At 44.2% G+C, this 20,352-nt stretch overlaps 1 protein-coding gene across 1 annotated transcript in view; it reads right to left on the reverse strand.

Annotated features, from left to right (window-relative positions):
• LOC107113553 (phosducin-like protein 2) overlaps positions 1–20,031 on the reverse strand; it is a 74,589-nt gene extending 54,558 nt beyond the window's left edge. Inside the window, exons 1-3 of the mRNA XM_015414903.1 lie at positions 19,991–20,031; positions 12,876–12,935; positions 1,727–2,096 (exon numbers count right to left, since the gene is read on the reverse strand). Coding sequence (XP_015270389.1) covers positions 1,727–2,096; positions 12,876–12,935; positions 19,991–20,031 — 471 coding nt within the window. The remainder of the gene's footprint in view (positions 1–1,726; positions 2,097–12,875; positions 12,936–19,990) is intronic.
• Between the last annotated feature and the right edge of the window lie 321 nt (positions 20,032–20,352).

The raw sequence follows: 20,352 nt of genomic DNA on the forward strand, positions 1-20,352 counted from the left end.
TGGAAAACCTGCTAACTACTCTGGTCCCTTGGAAGAATGTAAAAAGTATTCATTCAAGTTGACATGATAGCTGGAGATAAACTGGAATCGGACAGGATTTTAAAACTCACTTTCTATTCTTATTACCGCAAATCAGTACATCACAGTGAGCAAGATCGGTCCCAAAGGCTTAAATAATTATATCACCTGCTTTGGACTTTTTTTTTAACAAACAAAAGCAGCATATAAGATAGACAAAAATACAACATAGGTAAAAATACACATTTCACAAGAAAAACTAAGGATGGTGGAAAAGTACATAAGCAGCTGAATTCACAGAATTCTTCATAGGGCACATAGTTACCGAAGTGTGAGCTCTGTGCAGTTAAAGTGGATCCCCACTTGCCATGAAACTTAACTGGGTTACTGTGGGGCCAGTCATTCCTTCTCAAACTAATTTACTATACAGGTTTGTTTTGAAAGTAAAATGCAGGAAGGAAGAAGTACTGTGAGATATAAATGCACTAATAAAGCGCAATCCTAAAAACACCTTCCCGCAGTAAAGCTTCATTGAAGGAAGCCAAATATGAATCCAAGTAGGGTGAAGGTTGCAGTCCAACAACTTCAACTCATCAGCTGTCTCACACACACACACACACCACCCTTTCCTCTAGCCAGAGGCTTTGAACAGCTGCCTGTCAAATCATGCTCCAGAATAGCTGTACTTCACCAGGGTCCGGTAGAGAAAAAAGGGCTCGGGATGGGGGTTAATCCCCCCTGTAATTAAAAGTCACTGAAATAATTGGCACTGCTAATAGCACAAGAGTGAAAGCATGACAACTGGATATCAATGCTCCCTCTAACCTGTGGAGTCTTGGGAGCAAAAATTCTGCTTTGTGAGCTACTGGTATTAAAGTTATGAGGGAGCAATTTGGCTAATGCATAAATTAGTTTGCTCTGGAGCTATCTTTCCTGAGCTAAGGCAAAAATATGTGAGCCGGAGGCTTAAAGCTCACATTAACTCAGCTTACAGGGGACACTGCTGGACATTCACATACAGTTTGGGAGTGGGGCGTTAGAAATGGGGACGATTAAATAAATGCAAACATTTCTAAAGCTCCTATTATACTTGTATTTGCTCCATTCTGTAACGATTCCTTACATCATTCGCATTGCCAATAGTGCAAGAAGCACGACGTCAAAAATATGCTAACTGGACATTTGCTTATTGATAGACAGACAGATAATGTGAAAGACCTAGGAAAAGAAAGAAAGAGAGAGAGAGAGAGAGAGAGAGAGAGAGAGAGAGAGAGAGAGAGAGAGAGAGAGAGAGAGAGAGAGAGAGAGAGAGAGAGAGAGAGAGAGAGAGAGAGAGAGAGAGAGAGAGAGAGAGAGAGAGAGAGAGAGAGAGAGAGAGAGAGAGAGAGAGAGAGAGAGAGAGAGAGAGAGAGAGAGAGAGAGAGAGAGAGAGAGAGAGAGAGAGAGAGAGAGAGAGAGAGAGAGAGAAAGAGAGAGAGTCAGACCATGGGAGTATCAAATTTTTGCAAAGGTTACCCTGCAGTTTAACAGCTGAAACGTGGACACAAGGAAACGAAAGCCAGATGAAGCCCCGCTAGAATCCCTGGACGACGTTCCCCGAGGTGAGGGCGTGGGGATGCGCAGAGGGCCCGGGCTATGGAACGGGGAGCCCGCACCGAGAGGAAAGGACGCGGGCCGCCCCTTGACCCTTACCTTTGCACAAGCTCACCCAAAGGACGAGGAGGAAGAGGATGCGCAGTCGCCCGGGGACTCCCCAGCCGCCTTGCAACTTCCGCGGACTGGGATGGCTGCTGCTGGCGGCGGCGACGCCGCCGCTCCTGCCGCGGGACGAAGCGGGAGGCTGCCGCTGCCCTCGGCGCCAGCAAGCGCCGGCCCTCCGCATGGCGTCTTCCCCGGCTCTTTCCCCGCCGCTCTGCTTTTTTGCGCGCGCTTTTGTCCGCCGCTCCTCTCCCGCTGAGGGCTTCCCAGGCGGAGGAGCTGCCGACACTTTTAAATCTCCCGGACACGAGGCGGCAGGCGGCGGCAGAGCCTGACTCAGGGCGGCCACGTCAGCCCCCTCCGGCCCTCCCCGCTCGCCCCTGGCGGGATTGAGACGCCGACGCAAGTCGAGGAGGCCGCGAAGAGGGACGTTTGGACGCAGGCAAGGCGGCCCCTTACCGACTCGCGTGTCCTCTGGACGTGGGACCGTGTGGTAAACTGCTCGCCCGTTCCCAAGGACTCAGCTACTACGCCCAGCGCGGTGAGGCAGCAGTAAAACTTCTACGGGGCAGGTGCCGTGCGATCCCACACAGCTGAGGGTTGTCTATGCCCTTGCACTCGAAGGGAGCTGACTGGGTGGGAAAGTCCTATACAAGCATTGTCCTCTTATATGGCTCAGTAAAGGACCACTTCCTGACCCGAGTTCCCTCTAAGCTGTGGAATCTTGTGAGCCAAAATTCTGCTTTGTGAGCTATTGACGTTAAAGTGGTGAGCGAGCCATTTGGCTGCTGCATAAATTAGTTTGCACTGGAGCCATCCCTTCCTGAGCTGAGACGTGTGAGCCGGAGGCTAAAAAGCTGTGAGCTAGCTCACACTAACTCAGCTTAGAGGGAACACTGTTAAATCCTGACCTGGATAGCCCAGGCTAGCCTGATCTGGTCAGATCTTGGAAGCTAAGCAGGGTTGGCCCTGGCCAGTCTTTGGATGGAGTTCGCCAAGGAAGTCCAGGGTCACAACGCCGAGGCAGGAAATGGCAAACCACCTCTGAATGTCTCTTGTCTTGAAAACCCTACAGTGTCACCATAAGTCAGTTGTGCTTTGACAACAAAGGGGGGGGGGTCACAGTGGTATAAAGTTGCCTTGTTTAGCCTCTGTAACCATGTTGCTGTGGCCGGCCAGCCCACTGCTCTGGATTTTTGAGTACTGGTGAAGGGTGTGACAACTCCGTTATGAGGAATTTTTGTTGGGTCCCGTGACTCTCTTTTACCAAGTCTTCCTCCAACAGAGAGAGACTTCCTTCAACAAAGAAAGGCTTTCTCCATCAGACAAAGCCATTCTCCGTTGGAGGAAGCCTTTCTCCCTTGAAAGGCTCCTAAAAATCTTACTGGATGTGTTAGAAGACGAAGGTGCCTTATGCTGAGAAGTCATTGCTCTATCAAGGTCAGTTAGGGTGACCCACCATCGATCTTCAACCCCTGCTGCTGCTGCTTAGTAGGGCAGCAGAGGGGAAATGGGGGGGGGGAGGTCAAAGCTGTGATGCTGCAACATCAGAACCGGAAGCGACATCACTGCATTGCAAGACACTCTAGGATTCACCTGAAAATCATATGGCTTTTACCATAAAGGTTTGGGTGATTCCTAGAGCATCCCTTGATGTGGTGACATCACTTCTGGTTATACAACCAAAAGTGATGTTTCAGTGTCATGGGACGCCATTTGGGTAAGTCCTGCCCCCTGCTGGCAACCCTAAAGCCAGTACTGTCAGTTCTGACTTGATATCAGGGTCTCTGAATTCCCAGCTGCCATTTAGAACAAAAAGTAAGTCTGTAGCCGCATCCGTTGCAGAGATACTCCTAGCTTTTTCTCTCTTTTTTAAAGGAAAGCTGGGAATTCAGGGAATATGACAGATTGTAATAGCAATATGATATATTTTTAAAAAGCCTTCTCGTGGCAGGCAGGGAAACGGCTGCTGCAGGGACGGGGCAGAAAAAATGGTGCAGTTGTGGGTGGGACCAGAAAGATCTGGATGTTCCCATGCACATGAGTGCCAGACTGGCATTGTGATCTTTCTTAAAATGTCGCAGCAAAGTGGTTTGGGAAAGATCAGAGAAAAGACAGAAAACCCCTAGATGGGCACAGAAGCATTGTCATGCTGTGGGGATCCAATATATATATCCCACTTCCCAATCACATCCAAGTCAAGCCTGGACAAACAACGTGCTAGTAAGTGTCCTTTGTTGCCTCCTCTGGCTGGCAGTGGCTCTCCAGAATCTGAGGTCGAGGTCTTTCACACATGAAGCATTGGACACAAAACTGCCTTATACTGTTGAGGTCTACCAAGATCAGTATTATCTGCTCAAGCCAGCAATGGGTTTCTAGGGCCTTGAACAGAGGTCTTCCACACCACCGACTTCTTCATATTTTTAACTGGGACCATTTTGAAATGTTGTCAGTTCATTCAGGGATGAGAAAAGTGACAACTGCTTCGATTCCCTCTTCTGTTCAGCTGTACAAGGTCTAAGAGCCGTGTCCTCCTCCATCACATGTGCAAGCCATAAGCCTTCAAATTTATGAACACTTGCCTGGTGGAGGTAAACCCATTGCCCCACTTCAAAGAAAATGGTGCTATAAAGTCACCTCCGTGCTTGAGAGAAGAAGGATGACAGGGTCACAAGTAATTACTGTCAGCATTCTACAATTAAGGATACATCCATTTCCAATGTTGACATATTTATTTCCTTCACTGTTTTTGTCCCAGAACTGAAACCAAACAAATGGTTACCATATAAACTAAGCTGATTATTCCTGTTCAGTCCTTGTATCTGCTAAACATCTTCATTATGCTGTATGATAATTTACTAATCACCCTCTCCCTATGTGTTGTTGTTGTTGTTGTTGGTCAGTCGCAAAGTCGAGTCCGACTCTTCGCGACCCCATGGACCAGATCACGCCAGGCCTTCCGGTCTTCCGCCGTCCTCTGAAGTTTGCTCAACTTCATGTTCGTTGCATCGACACTGTCTAACCATCTCATGCTTTGCCATCCCCGTCTTCTTTGCCCTTCAATCTATCCCAGCATCAGGGTCTTCTCCAGGGAGTGCTCCCTTCTCATTTGGTATGGACTGGTAATTTCCAATTTGTTTCTCTCTGTGTCTTGTCTTTAATTGGCCCTTCCTGGCAACTAACCCCCACACCATCTTTCTTTTTATATGTAATGGTTGAGGAAATTCTGTTTCACTATATCTGAAGAAGTGTGCTTGCACATGAAAGCTTATACTCAGACTTTGTTGGTACTACTGGACTCAAACATTGTTCTACTGCTTCAGACCAACACGCCTACCTACCTGGATCTCTCTTTGGTCTGTACCACTTCCCAGTGCAGGGTAACATGCCTTAAATGCTCCTCTAAAATTCACATAGAAGAAGAAGAGAAGAAGAAGAGATTGGATTTATACCCCGCCCTTCACTCGGAGTCTCAGCGCAGCTTACAAACTCCTTTCCCTTCCCCTCCCCACAACAGACACCCTGTGAGGTGGGCGGGGCTGAGAGAACTCTGACACAAACTGCTCTTTTTCAAGGACAGCTGTGCCAGAGCTTGTGACTGACCCAAGGTCACATCAGCAGGTGCAAGTGGAGGAGTGAGGAATCAAACCCGGTTCTCCCAGATTAGAGTCCGCGCACTTAACCACTACACCAAACTAGAAAACTAGAGGTCTCAGAGCAGGGTTCTTCTGTAGCACAGACTAAGGGAGATTTTTAAAAACATCAGGATCACGAAACCAGGATCAAAAACCAGGATCACGAAACTGCGAAGGAAATCGGGCGAAGCCTCGAGTCAAAATGCAGCCCCGGAGCTTCGGGTGTGAAATTGACATGGTTGTGTCAGGGCAAAGCCGCGAGGCAGCTCTAGTGAGAAATCACCCTAATATTCTCCCCTAGTTTTCTAAGTGCCAGGAAGTTTATGTCTCGAGGGGCATAAAGACGGGAACACCAGTTTGCAGTCTGAAGTGGAATTGTGCAAATACCAGCTTACTTTCTTATCTACTGTTTGTGAGAATGAAGCCTCAGCAACATGTTGGCTCCATTGAACACAGAAGGACATACTTCTGAATAAGCAAGTACAGGTTTCATCTGCTAAAACAAATATAAGGAAAATACTTTGTAAATAGGTTCAGTCCCAGCCATATTTGGTTCAAAACCTTGGACAGCGGCTACAGAGCAGAGTTTGCTGAAGTGCCTGAATTTAGACTCCACAAAAAACTGAGCTTAATTTGAGGACTTTGGAAGGTATGAATGCTACAAACCCCAACCGTGCATGCAAAAAGGGGTGGGGAGTGGATAGGCAGGAGATAAGCCAGATTCAGGTTCATCACTAATGAACCAGTTTGCTTGTTTGGGACTTCCCAAAGAGAGTTACATCCCATGTCCAGTGAAGTCAGTAGGCTTAGAAGTGTTGTAACTCTAGTACTGTTCTGTAAGTGCAGCTAAAGTTCAACTAATGCCATGTTGATAAAGATTCTATTCAAAAACAAAAGAAGGCTTCAGATATTATATATTTACCTGCTGTTCTAATGTACTTTGGAAAGTAAACGTTTCTTAACTAAAATCCCCTGTTCATGGTATAGAGGAACACGTGTTTTCTTCTACATGCATAAGCTTTTCAGTATGTCAATTAGAAATTTTAAAATGCATTTGTTGTTTGCTATTCAAAGGCAAAGATTAAGCTTTTATTATCTTTTCTCTAGCCTTCGTACACTGTCAAAATAACAGTAAAATGTCTTAATATATGCAGAACAATTTTGATCGATGTATCCTTCCACTCAGAGTAACCAAAACAACACAGAAAGTGGTGTGGCAATTCACAAGAGAAAAACTAGGAAAGAAGAAGAAAAACCAGAAGAAAATACAGTCAGGAGAAAAATGTTTTTAAATGGTTGCCATTCACTTTCCCATTTCTTGATAGCTGAACACAGAAAACTGTTTCCTTTCAAAGAGTACAAGTAAAACCATGCACAAAACATGTGCACTTGTACATGACAATTGGCAGGACCATCTGTTCCGTTTTGTTTACACTTGTGTGAAGACCCAGTCAAACATGGGTAGTGTAATGTGCCTTTAGCAATATGTTTGTGTGCCTGATTTCTTTAACGGAATAACCGTCATGCCTTCAGTAATTGGTCTTCCATGACATTTCATTTCATTCCAACATCCAGAAATGTTCTCTCTTCCCCAGAAGTTTACAGAATTGATAAACAGCTTTTTCTAAATATCTGGGCCCACTCAAAGAACAGCAGCCTCAGATTTCTGTAACTGCCAGAAGACACAGCCAGAGGAAAATTGTATGCTTTTAAATGTGAAATTCACGCTGATCTTTTTCAGCCTCTTCCTTATAAAAACAGCATGCTGTCTGTTTTCACCCCAGATTCTGTCTGTTGTGTTTACTACCAACTTCCTCAACACTGGTACACTGACACTGCATATGTGAAGCTGCTGTTTTGGAATTGATACACTGATCTGATGCTATCAAGTTTGGGCTCAATAAGGAGTTGCTAGCTCATGGTAGATACTATAGTAATTGTCCCTCCCAATAAGGCTCTATATGCTGTTATCTTAATCTGCCCTGAACCTGCCTTGGCAGGGAGGGCGGGGTATAAATTGAATTAATACAATAAATAAATAAATTCATGAAGTGCTTGACACTGACTGCTACTGATCATTCCCTATTCTGACTATATCTGGTTTTCACCTGTGCTCTGTGAAGTAACATAATACACCTGTGTCAAAGAAAACTGGCCTTTCTGGCCTCAACTAAACATCCGGCTAAACATTAGAAAGACCTTCCTGACAGAGCAGTTCCTCAGTGGAACAGGCTTCCTCAGAAGGTGGTGGGCTCTCCTTCTTTGGAGGTTTTCAAACAGAGGCATCTAGCCTCTGACAGCAATCAGATGGAGGCATCTAGCCTCTGACAGCAATGCTGATTATGTGAACTTAGGCAGATCATGAAAGGGAGGGCAGGAAGGGTTGCCTCAGTGCTTAGTTCTTGTGGCCCTTTCTTACACGCCCAGGGAAATGCTGATCACCACTTTGGGGTCAGTTTGGCTGGAGATCCTGGAGGTTTTTTTGTCATCTGGGCATGGAACACTGGTCACTGGGGTGTGTGTGTGTGGGGGGGGAGGTATTTGTGAATTTCCTGCATTGTGCAGGGGGTTGGACTAGATGACCCTGGAGGTTCCTTCCAACTCTATGATTCTAACTCTCCTCTAATTCTGCCATGCTGAATGTAACCTGCATTTGACAAAGATGACTTTGGTTCCTGAATCCTTATTCAGTGTGTTAGTCCATAGATTCCCCAAGGCTGCTTCTTGCCAGCTGCTTCATTTCCTTTGTCTTTGACTCGCTTTACCTGGTCATATGTGAAGCTACCTGTTTTCCTCCCCCGAGCTCATATTCCTAGCAAACAGGTATTTTGCATTAATGCATTAATGCATTAATTAGGATTCATTTTTAGTTGCCAGGCTGCAAAGCAGCATGCAGCTCCCGATCTATCAATTAGTTAGAAGCGAAGGACTCTTTAATGCCCCTTTATGCCACGCGCACCAGTGCTCCACGGGGGAAAGTACAGCTCGTAAGGTAGATAGGTCAGCTTCCTTTGTATCCTTCCTGTTGTTCATTCTTCTGCTGTCTCTGTTGATCCAGACTGCTACTCTCAGGGACTTCCATCCAGCAAACTCTTCTTCCTGCTTTTTTGTTTAACCTCCAGGAGGGCATGATGTGCTCGCAGGATCTCTGTCTGTCTTACCTTAGATAACAATCGAGGACATCCAGTCCTTCCTAAAGCAAAAAGCCTTGTGTGGACTTTACTCCTTAGAGAGCAGCATCCCCCTTCTGTTGCACAAACCAGTTCTAAAGCCATCATGTATTATTTTTATAAACTTTGTGTAAAGTTTGCAGTTCTTAGTAATACACCTGTTACTTCAGCACCATTTTTTGCTCCAAACACAGTTCCTGTGATGGCCTTCTAGTTCCAGTTTTTTAATATATTGATGTTTGGGGACTGGTGCCATTTGAGGCATTAAGGCCTGCTTCCTATCTGCCCAACATATAAATGTGTAAAGAAACATTTATTCAAGATGCATGTCTCCAGAATTCTTTCCACATGAGGGGGGAGGGAAACTAAACAAGGAAAAAACTTACTTTGGAACTTACTGCCTCTTAGGGAATGGAGAACTCTGACCTGGTTGGCTCAGAAGCTAAGCAGGGTTGGCTTTGGTTAGTAATTGGATGGGAGACCACCAAAGTTCCCTCTAAGCTGTGGAGTCCTGTGAGCAAAAATTCTACTTTGTGAGCGACTGGCATGAAAGTTGTGAGCGAGTGATTTGGCTACTGCATAAATTAGTTTTCTCTGGAGCCCTCCTTCCTGTGCGAAGACAAAAATGTGTGAACCAGAGGCTATAAAACTGTGAGCTAGCTCACACTAGCTCAGCTTAGAGGGAACACTGGAGACCACCAAGGAGTTCCAGGGTTGCTATGCAGAGGAGGGCAATGGCAGCCCACCTCTAAGTCTCTTACCTTGAAAACCCTGTGAAGTCACGGTTTGTCAGCTGCGACTTGACAGCCCTTTACACGCACACACACACACACGGAACTGGGAAACTGATAACGCAATCCTGAACAGCATTACACCCTTTGAAGCCCATCGACTTCCATAGACTTACAAGGAATAACTAGGGTTGCCTAGCCTGGCAACCAGTGGGTGACTAGGTGTGGTGGAGACATGGGGGGGAGTGGCCATCAGCAACAGAGTGACATCACTTCTAGGAAACCCGGAAGAGATGGCTTGCCTCTCTTAGAGCTGTGGTTTAATATGGAGTTTCCAGCGATTCCTGGAGAACAGTGATGTCACCCCTGGGTTTCCCCAGAACTGACATGAAGCCATCATCAACAGGTGTAGCTGTTTAGAAGTGCAAACACAGGTTGTGCTGTTCAGATAAGAAAAGGCAATGTGCCTTACTTCCAGTCTTCGACATAGCATTGAATCCTTTAGATTTTCAAGATTTTAGATGGTTGTTGCCTACCAATACCAATACTGTCATAGGGCAGTTAAAATCTTGAAGTAGAACTAGTATAATTCATGGGTAACAGTAAAAACAGCAGAGCCCTGACATTCCTCAAAGTTTTCAGCCCCCACAGTCACCTCAAAAGGACTCTGGTTCTTTAAAATTTCACACTACTGTGCTGAGGGAAGAGAGCATAAAATATCTAATTCCCGCTTGGAGTGGCCTTCTCAAGCAAGGTGGCAAATATTCCGTAATGCCACAAGAGGCAAATTTTATTACATTTTCTTAGTTTAAATGGAAGCACCAACTTCGTCTTTTCATAAGGAAGTCAGCAAGATGTTAACAATATTAAAGATACATCTGAATGTAGCAGGATGGGGTTATACTGATGGCTAATATTTAATGTTTTTAATCTGGGAATTTTGTCTAATTTCTGCTCTATTTTTCAATTCTATTTATCTCACTAGAGACACCTTGCAGAAGATATAGGAGCCTAGGAGTTCTTAAGAACAGAGTTACCATGCGGTCCTAAGCAGAGTTATTGATACCCAATAACCTTTCATTAAAATCTGCCCCCATAACTCAATGAAAATGTTGAGACAGTGTGTGACGACAATAAAAAAGGCCAATGCTATGCTCGGGATTATTAGGAAGGGAATTGAAAACAAATCAGCCAGTATCATAATGCCCCTGTATAAATCAATGGTGCGACCTCATTTGGAGTACTGTGTACAGTTCTGGTCACCACACCTCACAAAGGATATTATAGCATTGGGGAAAGTGCAGAAAAGGGCAACTAGAATGATAAAGGGTTGGAACACTTTCCCTATGAAGAAAGGTTAAAACGCTTGGGGCTCTTTAGCTTGGAGAAACGACGACTGAGGGATGGCATGATCAAGGTTTATAAGATTATGCATGGGATAGAGCGGGTTGAGAAAGAAGTACTTTTCTCCCTTTCTCACAATACAAGAACTCATGGGCACTCCATGAAATTACTGAGCAGTCAGGTTAGAACAGATAAAAGGAAGTACTTCTTCACCCAAAGAGTAATTAACACACTTGAAGTTCACTGCAAGTCTGTTGGAGCTAGGATTGATTAAAGCTAAATCTATGGTAACCCAACGCCTAATAGATATAGAGGCTCAGACAGAAGAAGCGCTCTTACCCTCAAGATATGGAGTCTTAAAATCCTGGACAGGTTTTGCTCCCGCTCCATATCTTTCTAACATCACATACGGCGGCTATAGATGGGCTTTCTCCAGAGCACGTTTTGATGCCCTACCCTCTAATCTGTTATGAGGAAGGTTTTTGCGTTGGCCTATATCCCAAAGATGCTGCCCATGTACAAATTCTGATATAGAGTCAGTATCACATATTCTGTTACATTGTAATTTTTATGCTAGGGAGAGACAGCTGTTAATTTTCCCATTGTTGTCCAAATTTAAACCCTTGGATGTCCAGTTGAAATTTGCGAAATTGAGGATTTTAATTTTTTTGCTGGAAGACCGGAAAGAGAGGAAAGCTTTAGCGGTGGCAAAATTTTGCTTCCTGGCCCTTAAAAAGAGGAAGCTTGTACATTAGATAGCAAGTTGATGACAAATTAGCATTGTGTTGTATAGTTTTAATGATATACTGTATTCGTTTTAATGTTCTTTTATATATCCATCTGAATTTTATGTATTTATAGTGTATCTTACATTATTATTCCTCTAGGTAATGTTTTATATTGGCTGGTCGCTTGACCGTATAAATAAACTTGAACTTGAAGTTCACTGCCACAGGAGGTGGTGGCGGCTACAAGCATGGACGACTTCAAAAGGGAATTAGATAAGCATATGGAGCAGAGGTCCCTCAGTGGCTATGAGCCACAAGGTATAGATAGGAACTCTCAGTCTGGGGTAAGTGATGCTCTGTATTCTTGGTGCCTGGTGGTGGTGGGGGCAACAGTGGGAGGGCTTCTAGTGTCCTGGCCCCACTGATGGACCTCCTAATGGCATCTGGTATTTTTGTCCACTGTGTGACAGAATGTTGTACTGGATGGGCCATTGGCCTGATCCAACATTGGCTTCTCTTATGTTCTTATGTAATAAAATCAATAAGCTTAGAAGGGTATGGGTCTGTTTAGGACTGCATGCAGTAAGGAACTGAAATTTCATGATGTAGTTAGCTATGCAAGGAGACACCACTCTGCCATAGAATGGGAAGAAGTTACATCTGTCTGATCATAAAAATCCCCATGAGGAAGGTTTTTCAAATGCCTTGGGGATTCCAACTAGTAAGGGAACTTTAGTTTAATTATTTATTTACCTCATTTATATCCTGCCTCTTTCGCCAGGGGCTTACATTGTTTTTCTCTAGTTTCTCCTCACAACAACCCTGTGAGATAGGATAAGGTGAGAGTATGTGACTGGCCCAAGGTCACCGTGCAAGCTTCCATGGCAGTGTGGAGATTGAAACCTAGGTCTTCCAGATCCTAGGCTGACTTTAATTGCTTCACAATAATGGCTATAAACCAGGAGTGGCCAAACTTGCTTAACGTAAGAGCCACATAGAATAAACGTCAGATGTTTGAGAGCCGCATGCCGTGAACAAATATTACACATACATTTTTATTGAAAAATATGCAGATTTGCTTTTTATTAACATTAAATGAGACTGCCAAAAATAAAAACAAAAGGGGTAAAAATAGATATTGATAATTGTATTTATTTGTCCAACGATATTTGTAGGTGGGGAAGGGCGCCTTGAGAACACATTTAAAGTTGCTTTCTTTCTCTGCTCCCCCCTGCCTCAAGCCTACCCAGGAAGGAGAACTGGCTGGGGAAGGGAAGACCGACCGGGGAGGGGAGGCACGCCTCCCCTTCGCTGGCCCAGCTGCCCTGCCGGGAGCCACACAAAATGTGTGAAAGAGCCGCATGTGGCTCCCGAGCCACAGTTTGGCCTCCCCTGCGATAGACAATATTTTTTTGTACTTGGGGGGGGGGCTTTGCCCTCATCTTCAGTGTGACCCCCTTTCCCTCATTAGTTATTAATTGAGCAGTTAGGCTGGGTCATCATGGGCATAAGCTGGATATTGGAGCGAAGCACACAGAAATATATCCTTACGGTTGTTTCTCCCAGTCCTTCAAATTGTTGCTGTCACAGGGGCTGTTCAGGTGCACTGGACTAAGCATGAAACAGAATGGTGAGAATGTGCTCAGGTCGGTGGTCCCCTTAAGGATCTCTGGTCCCCAGAATTTGTTCAACTCTTGCCCTGGTGAACACATTGTAAGTAGGTTATATCGGCTGTCTTTTCGTTCCTTTTATGCACATGATACTAGTACCTAGCAGAACCTTAAGAGAAACAAATCCTCAATATCTTCAAAAATGATTTACATTTTTTTGGCACTGTCAAGACTTTGACAGATTAATGGAGTTTGATTATTTGGATCTTTTGCATGAATGAAGAAGGTGGGGGAAATAACATCCAATGACTATATTCAACATGTTGGTCACTCTCTAATGTGTCTTTTTGTTCAGTGTTTTGCCCAACAAATGAAGAACTATAAAAATTGGGATGGCTTGTCTCTCAAGACCTGACTAGAGTTCTGTTGGTCTTGTTTGCAACTTTACTGTAATTGCAATAACAACATAATGCCTAAAATTGGAAGTACACTAATATTAGAAGTGTTGCTGAAGCCATTTTGAAATTTCTGAGGAGATTGTTATTGCTTCTTTTAAAATCCCAGAACTGACCCCTAAAGCTTATGAGGAGGGCTATAGTGTGGCAATTATCTTTGCTATCGGAAGAGTTTCTCAAGAAAATGGGGATGTAAAAACTGGCCTAGAATACGGATGTTTGCAAATTTATTGCTGAAGTTGATTTTTTTTAGTTTTTGAGATAGTAAAGAGAAGAAGAAATATGCAGTAGGTTAGTTAAATAATTAATATTTCCTTCTATTTGTTTACTTATTTAGAATATTTTAATATCACCTCTCCAACCTGCCTGGGGTGGCTTACAAAATAAAAATAATAAAAACAAAACATTTAAAAGATATTAATTAAAATCCAGCATTTTAAAAATCCCAGCCCAACATAAAAACATAACACCATAAAAACAGATCATGGATGGCTTAAAATAAGTTCCTAGACAAAATATAGTGTTAAAAAAAAAACAGCCCCTTAATTAAAAGCTTGGGTGAAGAGAAGCATTTTGACCAGGTGCGTACAATAAAGAAATGTAAGCACTAGGCAAGCCTCAAAGGTAAGGGCATTCTCCAAGTGAAGTGCCACTACTGAAAATGCCCTGTGTCTCATTGCCACCAGCCTCACTAATGAAGGTGGGGTTACAGATAGCAGAGCTTGTGAGGCAGATCTTAACTGACGGGTTGGACAATATGGCACCACTTCTACCTCCCCTCAATGTACGTTCACCGGGGCACATAATCCAAAATCCCATCAGCGGCAGCCAGCCACTGGTGGGTCACAGGGAGACATTCTAGTCTATTTCTAATTTCCAATTTATGTTGCAGCATGATATAATCTGGAGGTCTTCTGTCAGAGTCTCTGTTATCTTGACTAGTATTCTCATTATACCTTGATGGTATGCTGTACAGTCTTATGCAGAGTTAGTCCAGTCAAAGCCCATTGACTTTAATGGATTTAGCCCAGAAAATTGTACATAGGATTACACTGGTAGTGCCCTACATTTTCAAGGCCAAAGGAGAAACACAGAAGAACATATATATATATATAGTTTAGGCAAATGGTTCTGTCTTGACGTACCCTTAAGGTTCTTGTTGGGGAGCTGACGACTGGATGCAAATGCAAATGAAGTAACAAGTTAGGCACCTTTTTTCTCCTTCTCTCTTCTATGGTGAAATCTGTTGGAAAGGAAGGACTTTGTGCTGCCTCTTAGCCTCGGACTACACAGCAAGACTACAAGAGAGTCAGAGAGATAGACAAGCTAGGACACTAAACATCAGTTCCTTCTCTCTGATGTGTAGCTTGCTACTCTTTGGGAAAGCGTCCTTCCTTCCAGCTTCAACACCTTCTTCACCACACAGTGTGCTAGTCTTCTCCATCTTGGCACAATGAGAGCATGACATGCCTCCTGCATCCATCTAGTTAGATTAGAGAATCTATCTCTTTACTATCCTGTCTAAAATGGCGTTCCATATAACAAAGAACTTTTTATTAGTTTTACAAATATAAAGAGACTTGGTGTAACTTTGCTTTGGGACACCACACAGTGACCAGATGAGCTCTGCTGTGTTGTGAGCCTCAAGCACTCTGCTAGGCTACTGGAAAATTATTCCAACAAAATCAACAATAATTGACCTGCATGGTGGAGCCTCAGTTCTTTTCTCAATTTCCAAACATTTTCTGCTCTTAAATAAGATTCCTTTTCCAAACCACAGGACTACACAGAAAAATCCCAGTTCCAAAATTTTTGAGCTCTCCTCTGTTGTTCATTTAAGATATCTCCTCCACTAGTATGCTGCTAATAGCAATCAAATGCATAGTTATAGGACGGGGAAAACTTGTCTTAGCAGTAGTATGTGCGAAAAGGATCTAGGGGTCTTAGTAGACCATACACTGAACATAAGTCAACAGTGTGATGTGGTAGCTAAAAAGGCAAATGCCACTTTGGGCTGTATCAACAGAAGTATAGTGTCGAGATCACGTTAAGTGATGGTATCACTTTGCTCTGGTTAGTCCTCATCTGGAGTCTAGTTCAGTTTTGGGCACCACAGTTTAAGAAGGATATAGACAAGCTGGAACGTGTCCAGAGGAGGGCAATGAAGATGGTGAGGAGTCTGGAGACCATGTCCTGTGAAGAAAGGCTGAAGGAGCTGGGTATGTTTAGCCTGGAGAGGAGACGACTGAGAGGTGATATGATAACCATCTTCAAGTACTTGAAGGGCTGTCATATAACGGATGGTACAGAGTTGTTTTCTGTTGCCCCAGAAGGTTGGACCATAACCAACAGGGTGAAATTAAATCAAAAGAGTGTTCAGCCAAACATTGGGAAGAATTTTCTGACAGTTAGAGCAGTTCCTCAGTGGAACAGGCTTCCTCAGAAGGTGGTGGGCTCTCCTTTGGGGTTTTTTAAACACAGGCTAGATGGCCATCTGACAGCAATAGTGATTCTATGAACTTAGGCAGATCATGAGAGGGAGGGTAGGAAGGGTTGCATCAGTGCTTAGTTCTTGTGACCCTTTCTTACACACCCAGGGAAATGCTGATTGCCACTTTGAGGTCAGGAAGCCATTTTTCTCCAGGCCAGTTTGGCTAGGGATCCTGGAGGAGTTTTGCCATCTTCTGTACATGGAGCAGGGAGTCACTGGGTGTGTGTGTGGGGGGGGTCGGGGAGGTATTTGTGAATTTCCTGCATTGTGCAGGTGGTTGAACTAGAGGTCCCTTCCATCTCTATGATTCTATGGACTGCCTTTTAAAGCACCTCCCATTTCTTGTCTTCGGTATAGGCTCCCTTCACATCCCTTTTCTTTAGAAGTATATTCATATATATGACTAGTCTACCACCAGCTGAATCACTTTACCACCCCATCTCTACTGGAACAAATGTGCGGAGCAGGCTTAGTTTGGCTTAAATCAGAGGGACTTACTTATAGGTAAAATAATTAAGAAAGAGGGGTTAATATTTCCAAATAGTCCCATTAAGCACCCCCCTCCCCATATTATGAGTAAAATGTGTGTGCAAGATTCACAAATGAGCCAGACTAGACTTGGTGTGTGAACCAAAGTAAGTTGCTAAAGTGTTCTTTGCTCCCCCCCCCACCCCACTAATCATATGTGGGGGACATTCCACGATACCTTCTTAATGGGCTGTACTGCAATAATTTACCACATTCCACTGTTGTCAGTGAAAAATGCAAAAGCACAACATGGTACATCAAGCTTATAAATAATGAACTAGGACTGTGCAGCCGCTAAAATAACTAGACAGAACATAATTATTTGTTTTTCTCTTCTGAGCACAGTTCGCTGCTTTTCTGGGTTCATCATGTCTCAGGAAAGAAACAAACAATGACCGTAGCAGAAGAACCATTAGCAGTATTTTCTTACACCCCAATCCTAAATACTTAAGAGTGTGTACAACTTCCTTTTTACTTTCTTGTCCAGGATTTGGGGCACATGTTTAGCATATATATTCCCAGCCGGTGGATATTCCATATGTTTATACCACCTTTCCACCAATCAGGGTCCTCAGGGTGGCAAGCATAAAATCAAAACACTTGAACAATTAAAAATACATTCAAAATTATAAAATAATTCAGCTAAAAATACATACACAGCAGAAGGAGGGCCAGTAACCACTATTGAAGGTATGCCAGACAAAACAAAAAGTCTTCACCTGATAGCAAAAGACACCGCTAGAGGGAGACAGACAAATCTCCCTGGGGAGGGAGTTCTAAAGTTTTGGTGCCACAACGAAGAAGGCCCTTTCTCAAGTTGCAACTGAAGTAAGGCCTCCAAAGATGTCCAGAATGTATGGATAGTTTCATAAAGGAGAAGACAGTTCTTCAGCTGCTGGTGTGACCTTGGGTCAGTCATAAGTTCTTTCAGAGCTGTTCTCTCAAGGGCAGTTTTTGAGAGAGCTCTCTCAGCCCCATCTACCTCACAGGGTGTGGGGAGGGGATGGGAAAGGGATTGTAAACTGCTCTGAGACTCCTTCAGATAGTGAAGGGCAGGGTACAAATCCAATCTCCTCCTCCTCATCGTCTTCTTCCTCCTCGTCTTCCTCTTCTTCCTTCTTCTTCTGGTCCCAGGCTGTACAGGGCTTTAAAGGTCAATACAAGTACTTTGAATTGAGCCTGGAAACAAATTGGAAGCCAGTATGGGTGGAACAAGACTAGCGTCATATGGTCCCTATGACCTTTCTCCAGTCAGCATTTCTCAAGTTGCAACTGAAGTAAGGCCACCAAAGACGTCCAGAATGTATGGGTAGTTTCATAAAGGAGAAGACAGTTCTTCAGCTGCTGGTGTGACCTTGGGTCAGTCATAAGTTCTTTCAGAGCTGTTCTCTCAAGGGAAAGGGATTGTAAACTGCTCTGAGACTCCTTCAGATAGTGAAGGGCAGGGTACAAATCCAATCTCCTCCTCCTCATCGTCTTCTTCCTCGTCTTCCTCTTCTTCCTTCTTCTTCTGGTCCCAGGCTGTACAGGGCTTTAAAGGTCAATACAAGTACTTTGAATTGAGCCCGGAAACAAATAGGAAGCCAGTATGGGTGGAACAAGACTAAAGTCATATGGTCCCTATGACCTTTCTCCAGTCAGCATTCAGCGGCATTCCGTACCAACTGACAGTCTCCAGACAGTCTTCAAGGGCAGTCCCACACAGAGCTCATTGCAGTAATCAAATCTATATGTTACCAGGGCATGCTACCCCTGGCAAGATTTTTTTTTTCTGCCCAGAAAGAGTTTGCAGCTGGCTGACCCCTGGCCACCTGTTTTTCTAACAGGAGGCCAAGTCCAGGAGCACTCCCAACCTATGAACCTACCCCTTTAGAGGGAGTGCATCACCATCCAGAACAAGGGATAACCCATTTCCTTCCCCCACCAATGGCACTTCTATTTCATCATGATTAAGTTTCAGCTTGTTAGCCCTCATCCATTCAAAAACTGCATCCAGGCAGCTGTTCCCAATTTTCAAAGCCTCCCTGGGATCTGCTAGTAGTGCAAGCCAGAGCTGAGTGTCATCTGCATATTGGTGGCAACTCAACACCACCCTGGATGACCTCTCCCAGCAGCTCTACATAGATGTTGAAAAGCATGGGAGACAAGGCAAAACCCTGGGGAACCCTGTAGGCCAAAGACCAAGGGGCAGAGTAGCAGTCCCCCAGCACCCCACTCTGAAACCTACCCTCACGTTAGGGCTGGGACCACCACTGAACAGTGCCTCCTAGTCCTGAAAGGTGATCCAGAAGGATACCGTGATCTATGGTATCAAAACCTGCCATGAGATCCTGGAGAATCAACAGGATCACACTCCTCCTGTCCCTCTCCCGGTGCATATAATCTATCAGGACAACTATGGCCATTTCAGTCCCATAACTAGGCCTGAAACCAGATTAGAATGGGTCTAAACAATCCACTTGATTCAGGGATCTCTGAAGTTGGCCAGCCGCCACATGTTCAGTCATCTTGCTCAAGAATGGTACATTTGAGACCAGGTGGTAGTTATTCAACCCTCTTGGGTCCTGAGCAGGTTTCTTTAGGAATGGATGCACCACTGCCTGCTTTAAGGCAGGAGTGACTCCCCTGTCTCTCAGGGAGGCAGTTCCTTTCTCCAAAACCCAGTCTGCCAGCCACCACCCCCTGCATATTTAAGCAACCAGGAGGGGCAAGAGTCATTCGAGCAGATGGTAGGTCTTGGACTACCAAGAATCCTGTCGTCCACATCCTCAGATGTGATGAAATTGTGGATGCAGCTCCCGTTTATTTAAAAAATCCTATGCACGAGATTGTACCAGTGGATTGTAGTGCTCTTAAGCTGCTTCCAACTTGAATTTAGAGGCAAAGATCACTTACAGAAAATTTCTAAGCTCTTATCAAGTGGATAATACTCTCTTGCTACTTACTAAAAGATGGCTGATTGATTGAGGTTGCAGTTTCATTCTTTCCAAGGGAGTAATTTTAGTACAGTTTAATAATTTTTTAGGTCAGGGGAGGGTGTTGGGGGTGGCTGAAGAGCACTTTAAAAAACTTTTTAATTAGTCCGTGCATCAGGCCTAGACTGACTCACTTGTGAATCTTGCCCACAAAAATAGATGGACTTTTAATTTGAATTGATTCACGGCGCCTGTTCAGGTTCACTGATCTTTTCCATCTAAAGTTCTACTCCGATTTTCTGATCAGTGGAAAACACTAAAACCTCATCTCATTCAAGCTGAAGGATTCTGGAACATAGTGTTGCATGTGTGTGTAAAGGGCCGTCATGTTGCAGCTGACGTACGGAGACCCGAAGAAGGGGTTTTTAAAGGCAAGTGATTAAGCAGAGGTGGTTTGCCATTGCCTTCCTCGGCAGAGCCTTCCTTGGCAATCTCCCTTCCAAACACCAATCCTGATTAGCTTCCGAGATCTGACGGGATCGGGGTATTCTATACCATTCCACATCCCCATAGTAGTGTCTTACCTATTTTAATTGAATGCTGCTGCTTCAGTGTGTCAAGAAATCTTTTTGGATGCTTGGCAGTCAGGAGGTAATGATGAACTCACCTGACTGCTCTGCTCAGGTTTTTGTTGCTGGCCAGAGCCATGTTAGCAATCTAAACTTAAAGATGATAAATTCATAACACAATTATTGTTTGCATGGCTGAAATGGGATCGGCACATTTTTAAATTTGTTTCTGAGGACGTATAGCCCCTCTTTTTCTTTGTTCCCCATGATGTTCGGTATGTTTACAGGTATTTCATGCAAAAAACCCAGCTGATTTAATCACAATTGGGATTTACAGAATTATATTCGATCCCACATTCTGCTGGAGGATAAGGCAGCCACCACCCACGAACAAGTAGACAGAAGCAGGAGAGGACTGGGAAGTGAAAATGGCCCTGGAGCAAGCCCAGCTGAACAACCC

Source organism: Gekko japonicus, unplaced genomic scaffold (assembly GCF_001447785.1).
Source record: "Gekko japonicus isolate JY-2015 unplaced genomic scaffold, Gekko_japonicus_V1.1 scaffold2718, whole genome shotgun sequence".
NCBI lineage: Eukaryota > Metazoa > Chordata > Lepidosauria > Squamata > Gekkonidae > Gekko > Gekko japonicus.